The sequence below is a fragment of the Hyperolius riggenbachi genome, chromosome 1, assembly GCF_040937935.1.
Source record: "Hyperolius riggenbachi isolate aHypRig1 chromosome 1, aHypRig1.pri, whole genome shotgun sequence".
Classification (NCBI taxonomy): domain Eukaryota; kingdom Metazoa; phylum Chordata; class Amphibia; order Anura; family Hyperoliidae; genus Hyperolius; species Hyperolius riggenbachi.
This window is the reverse complement of record NC_090646.1, coordinates 499,829,521-499,852,204: the sequence shown is the minus strand read 5'-3', so window position 1 is coordinate 499,852,204 and position 22,684 is coordinate 499,829,521. Positions and strand designations below refer to the sequence as shown.

Here is a 22,684-nt window from a genome sequence, read left to right as displayed (position 1 = left end):
CAATTGAAAAATTACCTAAAGGTTGGTGAAAAAGCACTATCAAAATGATTTTGAGTATTTTCTTGCTTGCTGGTGGTTTAAAAGGCATTTTATGACAAGGTGTGAAAATATCACCTAGGAGAGAACTCAGGGGAAAAGTGAATTGCATGTGGGCCACAGAAACAAAAGCAGGTTGTACGGCCTAACAGCCGTTTTGCGAGCAACTCTCTCTTCCTCAGAGACCAACACCAAGCTGCTCTGTGATGGAGATATTGGCAGTCCAGTCTGTATTTAGTGACCAAACGAATAAGCAAGCTTATTGGTTATATGTAAGGATGTCCTGGGATTTTAGATGATACTCTAAAGAGAACTTGTTCTGATTTTATTTCTGCAGATGTTTTGGCTCTAGCAGTGACGTGACAACACGAGCTAGCTGTGGTATCAATGGCACTTCTGTTTACTGTCAGAGGAATATGTATGTCTGCATAACTGTCATATGAGTTCACAGGGAATGAAAACGGTGCTGAAAGCTCTGACAGCACCTTGCACACATTCCCTCTGGTGGCGTTGCCTGAGCTGTCCCTCATTTGTAAATCCACTGAATACTCAGTTATTGCTAGCATTTGCTTAGATAACTCATATCACTATCTAGAATCATGGCTGGTGTACCCACTGAAGCACTCCTAATGACAACTTCTGAGGCTTGTTTATACATTGGCTGATGTCATGAAACCTGCCATGCCTTTACATGTACACGGGTGAGCACTGCTGTCTCATGTTCAGTTATTTATGCTCTTTTTCCCCCATAGTATTGGAAACAGCTTAGCTTTAAGTTATTGATGGATCTCTCTGTAAGTATTGGTGCTACAGCTGAGCCAATACATCATGCTTAATCTGCCTTTTTTCACATCTCCCAATATAAAGAATGGAGAAATTAACCCTTAAAGAGCAGTATCAGAGTAAAAAATTAATAGACGGTTAGATGTTTTCTGATTTGATCTTTCATTTTCTTCCAAAAATATACTATTAAATTACAACATAACATCAAAGTACCTTAAGGTATAGTTTCAATCTACTATGTCAATAAAGGTTCTTTATTTGGAAGCACAAATAAACTGTTTTTTTAAAGCAGTGCATTTAGTTGATTCCTTATTGGAATAATATATGTACTTAAATATTATGGCCTTTAGCCCAACTAATGTCTTCTGTGTTGAATGAGCAAGCATTGAGTACCAAGCTTTCTCTGTACTGTCAGTGGATCCCAGTCTTGCAAACTGTTCATTAGCTCCTTCACTCAGGCTTCTATTGCAACAACAGACACACATCCAGGGCAACAGTACACATAGTACATTGCATTGCTTAATATAGAGACCATACATTAACACCCTGGTGATTAGGGTGCACATGTTTAAAAACTGATACCAGAGAGGAATTCTTTGGGTTGAATTACATAAAAAAGTTGAAAAGCAGAAAAAAAAGGCAAAAACTGTGCTCTTTTGCGGATTCTTGGAAATAATTCCCAGGTGAAGGTGGGGGTTGAAGTGTGTGGATGACCTGTGAAATATTATGAGGTCTTTTTGTAGTTGTTGCATTAGAATTAGAAGTGCATCTGCATGGTGTGTGGGTGAGGTTCCACCTCTGCAGAACGTTTGTTTATTTTTTACTATAGAGAAGTGCCTTTATTTGTAGAGGCAGAATTAATCACCTGTAAAATTGGCACACACCTCTGATACCAAATATGCAACAAAGCATTAACTCTGGTTCTATGTTTCATTACATGTATTCATTGTATATTGAGAGCAATACTGGATACAATTCTGTGTGCATGATATTACCACAAAGGCTCATGGTGTCGGTTAATGTAGTTTCCTTCAACACCAGCTGGTTGGACTTAGGATTATTTTACACCTGTATACGAAATGTATCCGTGGCTCTGTTTTTTGGCCCGGACCAAAACCGGAGCTTCAGATACCAATGTTAAAAATAGCGGCCGTCTTCACACAATTTAAAAACGGATCTGTGGGCAATGCGGGGGATCTGGATTGAAAAACTGAATGGAGAGTCCGGATTTGCATGATTTTCACAGATCCCGGATACACGTAGGGGCAATGAAAGTCAATGGAAAAACTGATTTCCCTCTACACTGGCTACTTTGCACACAAAAACGGAGGGAGATCCATATTGCCTGCTGCCTGCTCCTCCCCTCTACGTCATCCCCCATAGGTGTCCCCAGTTATCCTGAGAGGGGTAGCAGCCTAGAATGGGGCGGCGGCGAGGTGGTCACCCCCTCACATGGATCTTTCCTGCTCCTCGTCCAGCTATTTGCACAAATGTAATTGTTATTCAGTGAGCAGGGAAGCAATTAACTTCTTTCCTCCGCTCGCCGCGTGACTTCCTGCAATGCAAAGTATAGAGGGCGGCATTACAGGAAGTCACGCAGTGAGTGGTGGAATGCAAGGAAGGAAGGTAATTGCTTCCCCACACGCTGCATTACAATTACATTTGCTGCCCCCCCCCCCTGCGTATTTGAAAACTGGAGCCCGGACCATGGATTGCGTTCTGCAACCATGCCTAGTGTAGACCGAGCCTAAGTGTCCCTTGATCATAGCAGAGACTGTTAGCTGTTAATATTCCTGATGCCTGATATCAGATTTTAGTTCCCCTGGCCTAGTTTTGCAATGTAAGGAGTATAATTAAGGTTACTAATGCCTATTGTCATCCTAACACAGGAAGTATGGCCATTATGGCCATGTTTATTATCAGCATCTTCTGCAGGTAAACACAGAACAGAGGTTCACCACCATTTAACTTTGCACATACAGTTATGGCCAAATGTGTTGGTATGCCACACAAAGGAAGACTCTACCTTAAAGCCCATGAAAAAGTGTTGCTCATCTTCCAAAAAGGCAATAAAATAAAGGCAATTGTTCTTTGTATACCTGCATGCGATTGATACGTCATTGAGAAAAGTGTGAAAATAAATTATGTATTGCTTATTCTAAAATGCCCTGAACACATTTTTTGGTACCCTAGAAAAGGTCATAAAAAACTTAAACATAAACATAGTGATTTTTCAAACTATCCCTTTTCTATAATTATTATAACACTTGTCTCCATTTGTCCATTCAGTCCTTCCACCTGTTTACATATAGAAAGGCAGACCTTCTGCTATTTGGTATCACCGTATGTCCTACTCTGACCATGGACCACAGAAAGCAAAGCGAGACATGACTTAACGGATCAGAAAGAAAAATATAGACATGCATATTAAAGGCAAAGGTCATAAGACGATCTCCAAAAAGCTTGATGTCCCTCAAGTTTAAGATCCATGGTATTGTAATTAACTCCCTTAAATGTAATCACAAGAAGAAATTGGAATCCAGAATGAACAGAAGGATAAAAAATTGATATAAAAAATCCAAAATAATATTATTCAAGCTGAACCTCAAGGTTCAACAGTGCCTGATAACAACATATAGAGTCTGTCCTGTGCCCTGTTAAGCGGTTTCCTTAGTGGCCCTGAAACGATCATTGGCTGTAACAGTCAGATGGCATTGACGTGTATGTGATGGAACAATAAACGCACAGTTCCAGTAATAGTCCTGTTTTTTGGATTATTCATAACAACATATGTTGCGTTTTGAGTAACAGTGGACCTCACAGGTGGACTCCATGTTGAAAGGAAAACATAAAAAATCAGTTTGTTAAAAATTCATACTGAAAAGTCACAATGGTTTTGGGAGAATGGCCCCTGGACAGCTGAGAAAGAACTGAAGCATTTTTGCACATAGGACAGCCAAGCCATCCAAACAGGAAACATGAAGGGTTTAAAGAAAAGAATCCCACCTTTACTCTGAAGTATAAAATAGAATCAATAATGTTTTGGGGCTGCTTTACTGTGTTTGGCAGGGTTCTCCTTAATAATGTGCAGGGAACAATGAAATTGTAGGATTATAGAAAAAAAAATCTACTGCCCAGAAACCTCAGTCACAGGTCATAGATCTAGCAAATGGCTAAAATCACCAAAGAATAGCTATGGACAGGTAATTGGACTATGTGTCCTTATTTTAATTGTACTGAAACATGCAGTCTGGGAAAAGGACCCTTCAAACTTCACACAGCTGGAGCAGTTTGTCCAGGAAGAGTGGGCTAAGCTTCCTGTTCTGACAAATGTAGTCTCACAGAAAGCTACAGGAAATACATTGATTGCCATGATTGGCAACATGTTAGTGTAGTGGTTAGTGATCTTGCCCTGCAGCGCTGGGTCCTTGGTTCGTATCACTGTCTGCACAGAGTTTATATGTTCTACCTATGTCTGCGTTAGTTTTCTATGGGACCTTTGGTTTCCTCCCACGTCACAAAAAGATACAGATAAGTTATTTGGCTTCCTCCTAAATTGGCTCTAGACTACGAAACATATACTACACGTTATAGACATATGACTATGGTAGGGATTATATTGTAAGCCTCTCTAAAGGACAGTTAGTGACAAGACAATGCCTCAATTCACTAAGCTTATCTCCTGTCTTTAATAATGTTTCTAGAGTCATCACCATGGTGATAAGGCATGTAGTATTCAGGAAACATTTTACCTCAGGCAAACCTAAAGTTAACTCTTCTGTCTTTAAGTTAAGGTGAGAACTCTAACGTTAACTCTTCAATCCTTATAATAGCTCCAGAATTCTAAAGTTAAAGACAGGGGGCCATATGCAATTCACTTTTTCACCTGAGTTTTTTCCTAGGTGAACTTTTCAAACTTGTCAATAAAATGCCTTTTAAACCGCCAGCTAGCAAACAAATACTCAACATTATTTTGACAGCACTTGTTTGCCTACTTTTTGGTACTATTTACATTGAAATTTGCTAAAAAGCTATTATAATTCGAAGATGAAAAATTTTCCCCTAGGAGAAAACTCAGGAGAGAAGGTGAATTGCATATGGGCCCGGCTGTTAATTAACCTGCCTGGCGTTCTAATTCCCGCGGCCGAACGTTTTTTGCAATTTTTTTTTTAAAATATATCATGTAGCTAGCCTAGCGCTAGCTACATGATTCCCCCCTTCCTGCGGTGTCCCTCCCACCCCTCCGATCTACGCCGGCGCAATCACCCATCTGGAAATCCCGTTCTGAACGGGATTTCCAGGAGGGCTTCCCCCGTCGCCATGACGACACACGTCGTGACGTCATCAACGTCGGCGACGTCGTGACGTCACAGGGAGACCCGATCCACCCCTCAGCGCTGCCTGGCACTGATTGGCCAGGCAGCGCACGGGGTCTCGCCTGGGGGGGCCCTGCATCGCGGCGGGTAGCGGCGGATCTGCTGTGGGCGGCGGCGATCGGACACAACACGCAGCAAGCAAAGTGCTTGCTGCGTGTTTTTAAAAAAATAAATTATTCAAATCGCCCCAGCGGGGCCTGAGCGGTGACCTCCGGCGTCTCTGGACGAGCCTAGCTCGTCCAGAACGCTAGGGAGGTTAACTGCATGTAAAAATAACTACAGAGGAGGTAACGTAAGGACTGAAGTGATAAGATAACTCTCTCACTGTGAAAACTTATCTCTACACCTTAATAAGGCAAGATCAATGTGTGGTGGTAATTTTTCTCTTGCCTTATTATCTCCAGCATGATCTTAGATCATTAAGAGACCCATTGTTTTTCTCCATGGATTTCCATGTGTTTATTATTTGAAATATTCTGTTGAAACATATGCATAACTCTAACGTAAAGTCTGCTTTCAAGTAAATATAAAATAAACAATAACGGGTGGCAAGTATTTTTGTCAGTTACAAGTAATTTCAGAGACTTATTTTAGAGAGTTATTTCAGAATGTTGAGGATTCTTCTTATTAATATTATTATTATTATTGATTTATAAAGCGCCAACATATTCCGTGGCACTGTACAACAGTGAGAACAAACATGGGGTACAAAATAATACAGAGAAAATAGTATATACCAATATACAAAATACAGAATTGGTACAAAATACAGAATCCTTACAAAGCACAGAATTGGTAATAATAATAATAATAATAATAATAATAATAATAATAATAATAATAATAACGTGACATAATAATTAATATTAATATATTTGTAAAAAAGTCCAGGACACAAAAGGGTGAGAGAGCCCCGCACTTGCGAGCTTACAATCTAAAGGATTCTTACAAATGTGTTCATGACTGTCTATAGGTACAACATGTCAGGTTTACATTTTGCTCAGAGTTCTACTTTAAATTCTATTTTAAACATCTTTAGCCATCAGTATAATTTGATGCAGGCTTGTAACTGGCTTGGACGGATTTTCTAATCCAAGACTTTGATGACTACTGACAAGCTTGGAATCATGTACAATTATGGTGAATGGGGCAAAAGCGCAAGGGGACAAGTATCTTTCTCGCTGACAAGATCCTCGGAGTAGACTGTCGGAGCCTGCTGAACTTAATTCTCATCATCACCTGAGGCAAGCACAACGATGGGTTAGATTGGATCATGGTGGGAAGTAAAATTGCATAATAAGAATTGCAGTGCTTGAAAAATGTAAGTAGACAGTCCTTCTAAGAGCATTTAGCTACTGCAGCCCCTGAAAAGCAGGTGAAAGTGTTACAGAAAACTGTCGTATTTATGCTAATCCTGTGGAAGGAATTGTAACAACAATGTCCTTGAGGGTTATCATTTGTGTTAATTACTTGATAGTTTTATGTTTGTAAACTGTTTATGAAGGGTAATTATTTCTTGTATGCACCAAACTAATCCAAATATAAAAACACAGCACATTTTACTTAGGAAGCTAATTTAGTATGCAGGTTCAGTTGTAGTTTCTCCAGCTGCCTGACATCCAGTATGTGTAATTCATCAGCATTAGGGTGTCTATTAACAGTACAATTGTTTCATCAGATGCAATCTTTCAACGTTATTTTTAGGATCGAATGGAAGAGAAAAGTGTGCATTGAGGTGAGGATCAATGTAAAATGATTAGATCTAAATGTTGGATTTTACGATCTAGTCAGAAAAGAGAAAATGCCCTAATCAACCTGTTTATAGGAACAATCAATAATTACCTTCTGATTACTTTCAACTGTAAAAATCCCATCAAAATTCACACATTTGGGGAGTCGTCCACATGCCTTTTGGCAAACTCAAAATTTGCCTTCTTACTTTTAAAGCTAAATAATGTTTTTTCTCTATGAGTATATGGCTTTTTGTGGTCCTATAAACAGATACTTTATCCTCTACTCTACTACTTTGCAACTTCTGCAGGGTTACCTTTGGTTTCTGTGCTAACTCTCTGATTAGCACCCTCCTTGCCTGGCATGTGAGTTTTGGTGGGTGGCCCTCTCTTGGCAGGTTTGTTGTGGTACAATATGCTTTCCCTTTGAAGATGATGGATTTGATGGTGCTCGGGGGGATATCCAAAGCTTTAGATATTTTTTTACAACCCAACCCTGACTTCTCAACAACTTTGTCCCTGACTTGTTTGGAGAGCTCCTTGGTCTTCATGGTGTGTGAAAGGATATGTAGGTATATATGTATATATATATATATATATGTATGTATATATATTAGTATATAGATCAATTTCATATACAAGCATACATGTATCTAAGTCTGTGCCTCATGTATCTATTCAGTGTGATATTAATGTGTCTATAGAAGAATCAGCCACCCACACACATCTGTGCAGGAAGAGCTGGCTGCATGACACAGAGAATAGCCAAATTCTTCTTGCTGGGCAAAACCCATAAGTGCCCCAAATGGGGACACCTGGAAGGTCATAAATAACATGTTTTCCCCGTGATCATTGAACTATGTTAATTCTCGTAAATCACATGACTTTCTGTAATTATGGTGACATATGATGATATACTGCGCATGAGCAAAATCCTGTATTGAGTAGGATATAAGGAAAGCAACTGTAATAAAGAACCAGCATAATTTGTGCTCATATAAGCTGTGTCTGTGTGTTCTGTTAACCACTTTATGTCCTGGCGCCAGGAAGTGAAGTAGTCTAAAGCATCTGATATCTGACATGAACTTAAATAGATACGACTCCTTTCAGCTGAGGGCTCGCCGCGGATGGTCTTCTTCAGAGTTCACGTAAGTAATATGACTATATTTCTCTTTTTGTTTTTTTTTAAAGAGAGAGGTGTCTATATTATTCATGTGAAATTTCTGTTGATACCAAAACGAATCCGGTTTTGGAGTTTGTGTTTTTTGATAGTATAATTTTAATTATATAGATTATCAGGTTTTTAGAAGGCCTTAGGTTAAAAAAAAAAAAAAATTATTAGGGAGAAAAGGACTTTTGGTAAGTCTATTACACTTCTCTTAGTAGGTCTAAGGGAAATATAGATTTTTTGGGAAAAATCTAGCAAATTTGAAGTCTGATCAACTTCAATAAATATTTTTCTTTTGGCAAGAAAATAGAGTTCATTTGGGAAATGAACAGGGCACCATATGGTATGGATTTCTGGGTACTTGTAGTTCTTCTTAGGTTTTGAATGGGTTTATTATAGTTTATTTTTGTAAGGTTTTTATAATGTCAGATAAGATTCAGATGGTTTAGATTATTTGTCTGCGTTTTTTTTGTAAATAATAATCTGTTTTATTAGTAAGGTTAAGAAAAAAGTTATTAAATTCTGAGAAACAGTTTGGGTTTAGTGAGGTTGTAGAAAGATAAAATCCCTAGACAAAGTTTGTTTTGTTCTCATGAAATGAGAATTATAGATAGAATTATTGATAAATATTAGTTATTGATAAAAATAGTGTTGATAAATTTGAAAAATACATAAATTATAATTTATCTAGATAAGAATTGTCTATTGGTACGGCAATATCTTATATTTGACACATAGATTTAATAGAGGGCCAATAAATTACAGTATAAAACTGAAATTAGTTCAATGGGTCAAAATATTGTCAAAATGTTTCCTATCCCAATCCCTAATATAGATGAAACTTATGAACCTTTGTGTTGCCAGAATATCTGGAAGAAAAATATTTTGTTCATTCTTGGTTAGAATATAATATAGTATATTAGTCTTGGGCTGTCATTCCCTTGGGGGGGCAGAGAGGAGTAATAGTTCAATCCATATACAATTGGTTAAAGAACTATGTCTAACGGTGATTAGAATTATATATGTCCAAGTCTGTCTTGTTTGTGTGTTAATCTTGACTAGTAATGTGTGTTTTATGTCTGTTCTCCGTCTGGTTGCGCCAGCGATGATAGAGTATTATATAAAGTGTTATAAGATCATTACTGTATTTTCTGAAGATTTCTAAAGAGATGATTAGTAATATTGGAGACACTCATGGGATTCAGATGAGAGCGGTCACTTACTGAAATCGCCAGTATAAATTCTATGTACGTACAAACTGGTTTCAGACGCCACCTTTGGAAAGATCTGTTATGCTGAGTTTTTGTAGATGACCGATCATTAAAATTATCTGAATTATCCATGGGTCATTTAATATAAGCTTTTTTGTAAGAGAACATTTCCGAAATACAGTAATGTAATTAATTCCTGTAAATTAAGGTATAGTTATACAATAACATGTATCATAATGTATTCATATGTATTGTGTGCAAACTGACACCTATGTGTGTAAATTGAGAGATTGTATTGAGTACATGCTTGTGATATGTATGGTAGATACCCGCAGGGACGTAGCAATAGGGGGTGCAGAGGTAGCGACCGCACAGAGGCCTTTGGTCCACAAGGGCCCCGAAGGGTCCACCCTCTATCACAGTAATAGCTCTCTATTGGTCCTTTAGTGGTAATAATCACTTCTATAGATGCTTTGAATAGTAACAATCCTTAACACACTGTTCCCAATCCCCTTCTTGTATCTCTGACACTGTACTTTGACAAGTTTTGGCGCCCTGTATCAATTGCTATGTTAGAGTTCTTGAGGGGGGGGCCCTAATGTAAAACCTACACCAGGGCCCGCAGCGCCTTAGTTCACCCGTGAAAGTATGTGTTGAAACTATGGGTATAGGTGCCTCATAAAATAGATTTTCTTCTTTCTCATTAGGAAATTTCTTCTTTAAATTAGTTATTTTAATTAGACAGATACTGCAGAGTTATGGGTAATGATTTTTTAGCTAAATGTAGATGTAAGTTTGAAATAGTCAGAAATACTTAAGTTGTTTTAATAAAAAGTGTTAGAATTTCCCCTTTAAGTTTGAAAGGATTAAAAATGAGGACATGTCATTTTTAAGTGATCTAATCTAAACCCGCCAACATCTGTGTGGGTTCCTCTTCTGAAATAGTAGTATTTTTATCTCTTTTTCTCTGTTAATAATGATTTCTGCATATATACGGATGTATACTTGATAGTGGCAGAGTATGGAAAGGGTTAAATGTCATTTTTTAAATGTGGGGTTTTTTTTCTCTGAGAAGCTATGCCACCAGAAGTAAAAAGAGGAACTAACATGACCCTGTCACAGTGACAACGTACTACTTTGCAGAGAGAGAAAAAAAATGCATGTGTATAGACGTAGAAAGGAATTCTATGAGTTAGATTATTAGATTATTTGGAACAGTGAATAATTTATATATATATTCCTTTTGGGAAATGTTTTAAGATGTAATTTAATTGTCATATTTATCTAAACAACATCTTAGGTTTTTCTCTTAGTTAGATGTTAGACATAGCAGTCATTATTTTCTCCTGAAACTTAGTATCCTTCAATTAAAATTAGATTAATTCACTGATGCCAACTGTCACCCCGGTCTATATGTATGTGAATGAAGTTTCTCATATTACAGAATAGATTTGTCTGTGTCTGTGGGTGAGGAAACTGAGTGCCTGGGAGAAACCCATGCAGATACGGGGAGGGCATGCGGACTCCTGGTAGATGTTAACCAGGCAGAGATTTGAATAACATTGCAAAGCGAGAGCACTGGCTGCTACGTCACCGTGTTACCTTAGTTTCATAGTGTAAAGTGAATTGAGTTTTTAGTACAACCTAATTCCCTTAGTCTAAAGTGGATTAATTAACTGATGGCATTTGTCACCCAGACTTATACAAGTGAGTAGAGTTAAATGATTTCCCCATGGCATGGTAGTTGGCCATAAGTTTGTTAGAATAATGTTCATATTTGAACAGAATTTATATAGCTTGTAACTTTGAAGCATATAGATTCAAATGATTTACTCAATAGTTCTCCATGGATAAGTTCCTTCTTGAATATTGTATCATAGTTGGTAGGCTGTATTTTTTATATAAATCGCAGCAGAGAAGGCATTAAATGTTGTTTGCAACTCATTTGAAATGTTACTAGCTCTTGTAACTAAGTTGTGTCTGATTCTTCGCTGGCCTGGTCAACCAGTTGAAGAAATTTTCTCAGCCTCTTCGCCATCTAGAGGTTGATAAGAAAACTGCTCCTCCTCCAAGCCACACTGATAAAGCACAGTTATCGTAACTTCAATATTTCTAAATGCCATGCAACTATTGAAAAAAAATAATGCATTGTATACTGTTTGTACTTATATTTTAGTGGATATTGTGAAACTGTGAAAGCCATATTCATTTGGGAAAATGTATGGAAAACATTGAGGACATATTAAATAGTCAGGACAGGTATACAGTTTTAGGTCAATTAAGATCGCATGTGTAGTTCTGGGTCACGATTGCTGTTTATTTCATATCACCCTTTAGATTATGGGAATTATTTTCCAAATAGTGGGGTTTTGACCTTAATAACCCCTCTTCCTGTCAATAAATCCATCTCCTTTAAATTAATATCTCCTCTCTGGGTGACACAACATCTTTGTGTGTATGTAATTAATGACATATATTAGCAGAGAGTTGTTTAAGGCTCTGACTCTAAAGGTCCGTACACACGCCGGACTTTAGGCAACGACGGGTCCGTCGTTGCCTCCCGCTGGGTGGGCGTGCCAGCGACAGTCCGGCGTGTGTACGCTCTGTCGTCAGACTGATACGGCTGTTTCTGAGCGATCCGCCCGGCGGATCGCTCAGAAACAGCCGTATCAGTCTGACGACAGAGCGTACACACGCCGGACTGTCGCTGGCACGCCCACCCAGCGGGAGGCAACGACGGTGCCCGTCGTTGCCTAAAGTCCGGCGTGTGTACGGACCTTAAGTCACTCGTGGTTTTAGTGAGAATATATGTTTTTTTGTAAGCCCAAAATCCTTGCACGCAGCATAGGAAAATAAGTACATTTTTTCATCCTTAGGAAAATAGTTTATTTTAGTTTGCTTGAACTTTTTGACGAACTGCAGAATCATTTGATGTTTGTATGACAATTATTTTATGGATTTTTCACTGTTCTGAAGACTCCAGAGAGAAAAAGATACACTGTTTTATAGTGTACTGATTAGAAGCTTTACCTCTGACAGGATTTTAATTTCAGTCCTGCTTGATCTGTAGTTCAGTGTCTGTTTAGTAAGGACGCCTTAGCCTAGTCTCTGTAGTGCTGTTCTTTGTATATGTGCCTATAGAAGTGTGTCTTGGGGACAACCATAGCTGTAGTACCTTAAGCGCACTATGGGGAAAAGGACACTATAGATGTTCTTTGTATGTCTGTAGCTTTAAATCTGAAAGGGGACCCAACCCTATTACAGGGAGACAGTGCTGGCCGCTGTTCCACTGTACTGTGACCCTGCTCATATTATGCCATATAGCCTTTTACTAACTCTGACCAGACATTAAAATAACTTTAATGTATGGTCAAATGGGGGAAAAGAGGAATATGTTAGTTTGTTGTCTATACACATGTCCAGCCCTGTCCAGGCCTAGTGATCTGTGTCATGTCATTTCAGGTAGTGGTGTAGTAAGAAGGGGTAGTGAGGTAGATATCGCACTAGGGCCACCTAAGTTCTTTAAATACATCACTATTTAGGGTTTGGTATGATTGTGGAAGGTATGATGGAATGAGAGTGTGACTTGTAATGGAAAAATGGGAATTCATTATGGTGTAAAAATTCATTGGGAATTTATCCTCTCTGCCATGTATGGAGTCACATACTCGCACGGGTACAGCGACACGACGTCATGCGAACGGGGTATTGCGAGAGATCCGTTAGGATCATAGAAAGATCTGCTAAGTATGTTTTTAAGTTCATGGTGGAGAGTATGAATCATAGTAGTATTACAAGTACTAGGAAAAATAAATGACTTATTGGATTTTTGGGAAAAACATGATACTTGCACATTTTTCTTTATTCTTTCAGAAACAACTTGCCAGACATCTATCCTGAGGAGGATAAGACCAGAGTCCATCCAGAGGTAATCCATCCAGATGAATCCATCCAGAGGGAGTCTCTGACCAGAAGCTATCCTGAGGCTATCTTTACAGAAGGATTTCCTACTGGATCCACGGTATCGGGTGAAATAGTTCGACTAAGTCCTGAATCCCAAGAAAAAAGAGACTATTCATCAGGTGGACAGTAACGCGTGCTCTGATAAAAGTTTCAAGGGTGCTTGTGTCATCTGTTGAAGAATGGAACAAGATCTGGATCTCAGACCCAGGAAGATTGTATGGATCGTGGGACATTCTTATGTGTATTGGGCTCGTAGGAAAGCTATTAATAGTGACTATGGGGAAAACCTTGGGTTATCTAAAAATAACTTCATGATCTATTGGTTCAGTATTAGAAGGATGGTTTGGAATATGTTTTTTGGTAGGGTTACTTCTTTAATGCAGAAATTTCCTATGCCAGACATTCTTATTTGTCAGTTGGGTGGGAATGATGTAGATCCCTGCCAGCTATAGGGGGTTTTCTTAGTGGCATAATAAGTTTGAGGGTTCCCGGCCTAACTTATTCCGCCCGGATAGGGTTCACTTGTCTGATCAAGGATTGGATATTTTCAATGCCGATCTTAGATCAATGATTGAATCAGCTGCTATGAGGGGTGGGTCACTATATTAAGGATATGATAGAAAGAGAGCTAGTTGTAAGTAACATTATGGGTTACTGCTTTCTGAATAAGTAACAGCCTTCATCTCTGCTATATCATCCTTTAGGAAAGAATTAGGATTAGGTTTTTGTAAGTTAAATAATGGGTTGATCTGTAATGAGCTGATATTTTTTTTATCTCAATTACTAAATAAGGCCAAATGCTGATAATCCAGGGATTTTTTCTGATTGCCATTTTGGAGTCGGGAAGGAATTTTCCCTTTCTGGGGCTAATAACACTATGCCTTATAAGGGTTTTTCGCCTTCCTCTGGATCAGCAGTGAAATGGGCCGGTGTGGTGCTTTGTTTTTGGTTAAACTTTATGTACACACATCTTTCTTCAACCCAGATAACTATAAAATTGTATATTTATCAGACAGTAAAATATATATATACATACATACGCATATGTGTTACTACACATATAATTCAGCAGGCCTGATCTCAGTGGGCAATTTTCAGGGAACAAGTCTCCTATTCTCTGATACCTTGGTCTTCAGTAGATTCAATCTGGCCATAATTGTTTTGTGAAGGGTCCATATTGCTATTGTGTTGTGTCCTATCCTGATTGTGAATATAGTTGGTGAGTGTCCATATGTGTGATTAGCAGAGTCCTTCTAGTATGGTTAAATCTGAAGGTAGCCATCATTACAGTTGTCCTGTTAGTCCTGACCTAGAAAGAGTATCTTTGGCAGCGGTTGCTATTAGTTACATCTTTTTCTGCTTTGATTTGTAGTATGTCTGTATAGATATTTACCATTACTGTGGTAAAAAGTCAATTAGTTAACATTCCCTTCCCTTGTTAAATCAGAGCTGTATCTGTTTGTCTGAGCAAGCATAACAGGCTTTGGTCAGTATGATTGGTGTGATGGACTACAATTTCACAGCACCACAGTTGCCTTGAGCAACCAGATTGGTATATTTAATATGGGATAATTGGAAGGCCAGAGATGTTGATGGTCTCATGTAGCCTTATTCCCTAGTCTCCTGCTGTGATCTGTGTATTCCTTCTCACAAATATGTCATGTACTGAGGCCTGTAGCTACGTTTTGACTTGTTTGGTGAGTTCTGGCAGTACTCCTGTATTTCTGATCTCAGCCTCTGTACTCTGGGCATTAAGACCTGAGTATGATTGTAGTTGGGTTGGTGTCCACCCCCTGGGTTAACAGGAGTGTGTGACTTAGAGTAAAGGATACAGAGATAGCTTGGAGTACAATGGCTGATGGAAGGTGAGAGGTTTGCCATGCCTCACAAACGGTTGTCGAGTCAAGACCACCATCTCCCAAATATAGCCACCTTATGCATGAGTTAGTTGCTATCATAAGGGTTTCTGACCTTGGCCTACCTAAGGCCTAGTATTTAGAAAAGTCCTTTTCTAAAATAGAGCAGATGGAAGTTTCTCTTGGAGTAAGTGCTGAGATAAGAAAGCTTCTTATATTGATCTAAGAGAAATATCCCTGGCGCAGGCTAAGTTAAACACATGAGTGTACCCTCACATGTAGTCCGCATAAGATCTTTACTAGATCACATCAGGAAAGAGAAATGTTCTTGGTTCTGATCTGCATCAGGAAAAATAATTATTGGGTTTTTTCCTGAATAATTTCTGATTTGGTTCTTTTCTGATTTTTCTGATGTGTTTGACCATTAGATTGGCCAAAATTGTTTAATTGGTTGTTTAAGGTTACAGGTTAGTTAATCATTTTCTTTGTTAGAAATACTTTACCAAATAGCTATTCGTGTTTTGACCATTAGGAGGCTTCGACCAAAATTTTGCCCACTGTGATGCTAGCTCTGCCTGCTTTAGGTATTGGCTTTAGTATGGTCATCTTCTTCCTTTGGAAGAAATGACCGAAGGGGGGACTGAAAGGATATGTAGGTATATATATATATATATGTATGTATATATATTAGTATATAGATCAATTTCATATACAAGCATACATGTATCTAAGTCTGTGCCTCATGTATCTATTCAGTGTGATATTAATGTGTCTATAGAAGAATCAGCCACCCACACACATCTGTGCAGGAAGAGCTGGCTGCATGACACAGAGAATAGCCAAATTCTTCTTGCTGGGCAAAACCCATAAGTGCCCCAAATGGGGACACCTGGAAGGTCATAAATAACATGTTTTCCCCGTGATCATTGAACTATGTTAATTCTCGTAAATCACATGACTTTCTGTAATTATGGTGACATATGATGATATACTGCGCATGAGCAAAATCCTGTATTGAGTAGGATATAAGGAAAGCAACTGTAATAAAGAACCAGCATAATTTGTGCTCACATAAGCTGTGTCTGTGTGTTCTGTTAACCACTTTATGTCCTGGCGCCAGGAAGTGAAGTAGTCTAAAGCATCTGATATCTGACATGAACTTAAATAGATACGACTCCTTTCAGTGTGATACCTCTTGCCTAGAGGTGTTCAAGCCTCTCTAAAAAAAAGTGTGTTTATTCTGACATATCATGTGACACTTAGATTTCACACAAGTGGACCTCATTTCACTCATTATGTGCCTTTCCTATTGGTGGCCCCTGGACTTTTTGGGGGCTTCATGGTAAAGGAGGTGAATCATTTTTTTTTAATTCGTTTTGATATCTATATTTTTCTCATTTCACTTCACCAACCTAGACTATTTTGTGCAGCTCTAACACATAAAATAAGATTAATGTAACAAAAGAAGTACAAAGCCAAGAGGGGTGAATACTTTTGCAAGGCACTGTATGTGAACAGTAATGAAATTCAATGAAACAGAAATGCCTCTTACCTCTCCATAGGTAATAGTGTTATTATAGATCCTCATTTCTGGGTATACATTTTCCAGGTACCACTTAAAGCTGCGACACTGCAATTTGTGGCGGAGAGCAATTCTTTCAGATACATCTCCAAAGTCCACGCCAGGATTCTGTCAAGAGATTGTGAGACCAAATTTCATTCTAGGAAGAGCGGTTCCATTTCATAGCTCTAAGATTTGCCTTTGAAACACTACTAAGAAAATTGCAGAGCACTTGTACAGATTTTCACTGATTGACAGGGATATCATAAAGGCACTCTGTAATGCTAAAAAATAGGGCTTAACAGACAGACATATCCATACAAAACCATTATATCTTATTTATGTAACCCTTTGGGATATTGATCTTCTTTACTGCATTTATTTCACACATGCGGTATTCCATCTTAGGAATGTGATCCTCTGTCAAAGCTATCACATGTCAGACACAGATGCCTTGAAGTTGAAACACTTTCCTGCACAATATATTCAGTGTATAACATAGGAAAGAATATACAGGCAGAAAAGTAACTAGGTGAAATGCCCCTGCTTTTCACCTAGTTTTGATAGCGTTCTCCTTTAAAGAAGAATGCATTCACTATATATGTGTTCCTTAAATTATATCAGTTATTGCAGTACAATCTAAAGTGTTATGTAACTCAGCATTTCCTCTTTGTTCTAAAAGATTATTTACAGCATAAAATCTACTACCACAAAAAAGCTCCTTAAGCTTTTGGTCGCATCAAAGGTGATAAAATGATCTTTTGTTTACATTTCTTTCTTTGCTTCAATTAGTATCCAGCCAGCTGTGTGCTGACACTGAACTGCAAACATTGTAGAACCAGAGAGAGCTGAGAAGTGATCACTGGATATATTATAATATATAAATATAGCAGCTATGCAGTAAAATGCAATTGCAGCTTTCAGAGCAGATAAACTGTACTTTGTGAATTTGTTATTTGCAGATAGACAATATTACTTATGTGCAAATATGATAACTGTATGGGTAATAAAAAGTAGGAAAACACATTTTTGTTGAATGTTTTGTAAGAGTTTTATCCCACTTCAAATACCTTTTTGCTTCCTTCTAATGTGCTTTAAAAATCATTAAAAGATCCTATTTTTGTCTTGCGCTATACTTGTTTCATGAATTTGAACAGGCTTCACATAATCTTTTTGCTATTCAGCACTGATGTATCAAAAATAAAAATGAAAGATTTGACAAGGCAAATATATAGAGATATTTTCATTGCTTCCACTACAGAAAATTAATACTCATGACAGAAAAGTGGATGGATGGCTAAAGGAGGAAGAGAAGTTAAAGGTGGCAGTTAATACTGAAGACGTATACTCATTCACTAATCGGTCATAAGACTTACATATCTTGGCGAGTGTTCTGGGAGAAAGGGTGTTGAAAAATTGGGACCACAAAGACATCTACTTATAGATCAGTTTGATGTTGCTGACCAGAGGTAAGGGGGTGGTGGGGTTCAAGCTTTTCTTTGGGGATCCAGCAGAGCAGGGACAAGGTCCTCCAGCACCCAAGGCTGAGACACCAAAATGCGCCCCTCCATCCCTGCCACCTCAGCTGTCACACACTGCTTGCTATTAGACTAAGAGGGCCACAGGGCCCATAACCTCCCCAACACCTTAATATCTAGTTATCTGGCTTGCAGTCACTGCTATGTATCCCCTTTTCTTATTTCTTACTGCTTCATACACAATTAGGAATGACAGCTGAATGAATTGTGTGCCCCCCTCCTACACTGCGCCCTGAGGCTGGAGCCTCTCCAGCCTATGCCTCGGCCCGGCCCTGGGATCCAGTGAGCATTGTGCCTCCATACAGGGAGGGTTCAGACATAAGAAAGGCATATTCTAACAGTACAACAAAGCCTTCTGGAGCACTTGTCAATTAGTTCTCTAGATGCAGGGGCTCAAGTGTTTCAAGAAAGGTAAGACCTGGGCATATACTTCTACAAAGGAGGATGCCAGTGAAAATTCCTGTGATGGAGCATTATACAGTATAAGTGAGTACCCAGATGCCTGGACAGGATGGTAAAGGTGGCAAGTTTAGAGGGTTTCATGGTAGGTTTCAAGTGTGTGACCACGGGTCATGACCTCAAAAATATATATTCAGTGGACCAATATCCTGAAGTTCTATCAAAGACTTTTAGCATGAAGTAAGTCTGGACAGTGGTGGACCTTGCTCACCACCCCATGGAATTTGCATGTGTTCCTTGACAGGTGATAGCCAAGAAAGAGTTAAAAAAGGTCAGGTTAATCCATACCTTGTTCCACTCCAAAGGGTCATTGGTTACTAGGAACTCAGTGCATACCTTATTGTTGTATGCACTGTTTAATCTGGTTTTGAAGCTGTGGTCTATGGAAGGGTGCCCCGTCAGCTAAAGTGGATGCTGAATTAGCTTTTTCTTTGATTCCAGTCCAACCTGACAGCAAAAGTTATGGTATTAATGAGTATTACTTATGATTATTACGTCAATCATGGCCTCCTTTTGGAATGCTCAATGTCTTGTGCATACTTTGAGATGTCTGGAGCCTTCCTGGAATGGGTGGTGAAGGAGATGGCAATCATGCAATCAATCAGGGTGCTGTTAGCCACAGGTAAGTGTTGTAATAAAGATCCTTTGTCTAGTAACTAGAAAGAAAAGGATGTGACATAACTTATTGCTTTATATGCTGAGAGACCTTATAGGGTTGCTGTGCTAGTCTGGTCATTGAAATATTAAACGGTAGTCTTTAAGGTTACACACTTGTTTGCATTCTTTAGGTCATTCTGAACAGGTGAAATGGTAAGTAGATCCAGGAGAAGGCAACATACGCTTAGCTGACCTGCACATGGGATACAGACTAGTGAGTATTTTGGTCAGGAGGTAAAACACAGATCAGTTGGGGAGAGGCACAGTGATGAAATTATTTGGACCTTTCTAGAATTAGTGGACCTTTATGGAACATCTGTTTTACAGTGAAGCAGAGGAGGGGCCGCTGTACACATTCCACATTCGGAGGAGTGAGGATGATTACATGCAGTGGTCAGGTGAGGCCTGAGTACACAGAATGTGGGAAAAATCAAGAATGGGGAATATTAGTGGTACAGCCTTCTTGACCTTGTTTTCTTGATTTTTGGAGACTTATACTGAACATGACATAGGCACTGAGCATATGGAAGTAAGGTCCAAAGGTAAGCAATAGAGACTGGGGATGCAGAAGGCGAATTTAGGATAGCAGGGCATAAGAGGGATGATCTACGTTTGCCTATTTCCAACTTTCCACTACTTCTGAAAGCTCGTAACTCCTTCCAGTGTTCTAGTGCCAAGTTTAGACATAGAGGTAAGAAGCACCCAGGAATATAGTGTTTGAATTCCTGAGGATATGATTTATGGGCATGATGACTATGTGGTCAGATACAATGTTGAGGAGGAACTGCTTGCTTGGTGGAAAAGATGAATACGTGTATAGGAAATGTTAACAGTAAGGTGGGCAGATTCATGATAAAGAATGGTGGGATGGTAGCACACCACCAGGAACTGGAGGATAGAAACACAGTTTTACTGGAGGAGTAATGGAGTGCATTTTTAATGCTTTTGGGATCTACATGTTGTTGGTATTCTAGGATGTGGTGTAAGGAGCCTGACTGGTCTGGTGGACCTTGAACAAGGAGGGCAACTGATACTCATCTTGCCAATGGAAGAGGCAAGGAGTGGCCTTCACCACGAGGCACATGTCACAAAATGGCTGTTGGATGGATAAGAGGAGGTGCAGGTAGAATTACACCTTATGAACTTTAGTATCATAGGGTAGGGATCTCATGAGTTGCCAGTTTGCAACTTTGCAATGAGCATTCTCGTAGGACAGTGGGGAGGAGCCTTGTCAGAAGGCTCCTCACCACTATTTTGGTCATGAAAGTGTGTGTGTTTAGATTCAGTGCTTTTTTTATCCATAATGCTTTATTCTTAATGTATTGTATAATTTCTGTTGATAAATAGGCTACTATGGCCATTTCAATCCAAATCCCACAGTGTCCAAGACAGTCAACAATCATTGGTCATAGGGTACAAGGTAAATGGAAAGACAAAAGTTAGGAGGACAGTTGGTTCAAATACATAAGAGGTATTTAACTCCCTGCCGACCGCGTCATGCCCAGGACCGCCTAACGCCGATCGGCGTAAAGTCCTGGGGCTTGAGTTTGCAGGAGATCATGCGCAGGCTGTGCGCGCATCTCCTGCTTGGTAGGCGGAGCTTCCCCACTCGGAGACTGTTAGACGGCGAAACATAATTAGCGTGTACAGCGCTAAGATCTACAGCAGCGCTGTACTGGGGACAGCTGTGTGACACGGCTGTCCCCCTGTGGGTCACATTAGTGATCGGCAGTGACAGGCTGAAGCCTATCACAGCTGGCTGGGGGAGGGAGGGAGGGTGGGAAAAATAAAATAAAAATAGACATTTTATTTAAAAATAAAGAAAATAAATATTTGGGGAGAATAGGGGGGGGGGGGGGATCACTTGTGTGCTGTGTTGTGTGGCCCTGCAGCTTGGCCTTAAAGTTGCAGTGGCCTATTTTACCAAAAATGGCCTGGTCGTTAGGGGGGTACAGCCTGTGGTCCTGAAGTGGTTAAGCATTCTTCAGTCACAGATTATGTGCAGCACTGAAAATAAATGTAAAACATAATGGTTGTCGGTTACTTACTGTCATGGGTATGTTCCATGCCATGTAGACATGAGACTTGAATTCATCCATCCACACTTCAGCAGCTCGTAGGGCATTGCGCTTTGCATAGTAGTCAATGTCATTGTTATAAGGCTTCTTTGTTCGTTCAATATGAGCCACCCTGGAGCAAGGCAAAACCTCCATACTTCCTCCACATTGCCAGACCTGGATGACAAAATAAGACAAACTTTATGAAGACTGCTAAATGCTATTAATAAACTATATATCTGATAAAATGAGATCTAAAAAAAAGCTAACTTGCTGATTTATAGCACAGATATAAAGACATGAAAATGAAAATTCCAAATGACTGTAAACAAACTTGGTGCTGCTGAGCATGAGTCATCATCCATCTGAAGTAATATGTCCGAAAAAGAAATTTGAAGCATGTAGTTGTGGTGGTGCCGACACCCGGCTGGTAATATGGGTTCCACATAGACTGTAATGTTAATTGCAGGTATAGCGGTAGCCAGTGTATAATTTGGGTGCCAGAGGTGCTAGTAGTAAACTAAAATTCACGGCGATGAAAGGTGGCATAGATATTGGCAGATGGACACTTCTGTGGCTGAGATTGTGGCGCAGATATCAGCAAAGGGGTAAGTTAGTGTCAGAAGAAGGTAGTGGGTGGATTAGTGTGAGAAGAGGGTTAGGTAAAGGTATAGCAGAGTATTGGTAACATTACCTATATATTATTATTAGTCGTGCCTAATATTAGAATATTGGTAATTTTACTGATATTCTGGTGGCTTCACACGGTGCACAGATTACCGCAGCACCCTTTTTCAGCACACGCAAGGATGTTACCATGTTGCCCTAGAAAATAACCAAGAAACAGCTCAAAGACTTTGCATGTAGTGCTTGCCAGCTGTGTCATTGATCAAATATTATTTTTTTATGTGAACCTACCCTACAGCATATATTACAACAGACTACACAATAAGCATAGCATATTTCATAACAATAAATGGTGCTAAAAGCTGCATAACATATTACAGCTTTGTCACAATCAGCATGAATCTTTGAGAGATTTCTCTCTGTTGACCTAATTAATCTCATCACTGTTTTAGCAAAAGCTAAATTTGGAGATCCGGAGATTGTATATATGTCTACAAGACAACAAAATACAAAAATCAGGTTTTGGCTAGGCATACCTTTCAAATGTTACTTAACTTTGTTTAGTCTACATTTTTAGTCTTACATTTTTTATTAACCTATTTAAAATGTCTGTAACCTATTAGCAGTTTTAATATAACTATCTCACTTGAAATAAGTGCCCT

The 22,684-nt window shown here is 39.1% G+C and overlaps 1 protein-coding gene across 1 annotated transcript in view; it reads right to left on the bottom strand.

The window, feature by feature from the left end:
- GALNT9 (polypeptide N-acetylgalactosaminyltransferase 9) overlaps nt 1-22,684 on the bottom strand; it is a 397,797-nt gene that overhangs the window by 23,565 nt on the left and 351,548 nt on the right. The window contains exons 7-8 of the mRNA XM_068243439.1: nt 21,387-21,572; nt 16,676-16,813 (exon numbers count right to left, since the gene is read on the bottom strand). Of these exons, the coding sequence (XP_068099540.1) occupies nt 16,676-16,813; nt 21,387-21,572 (324 nt within the window). The remainder of the gene's footprint in view (nt 1-16,675; nt 16,814-21,386; nt 21,573-22,684) is intronic.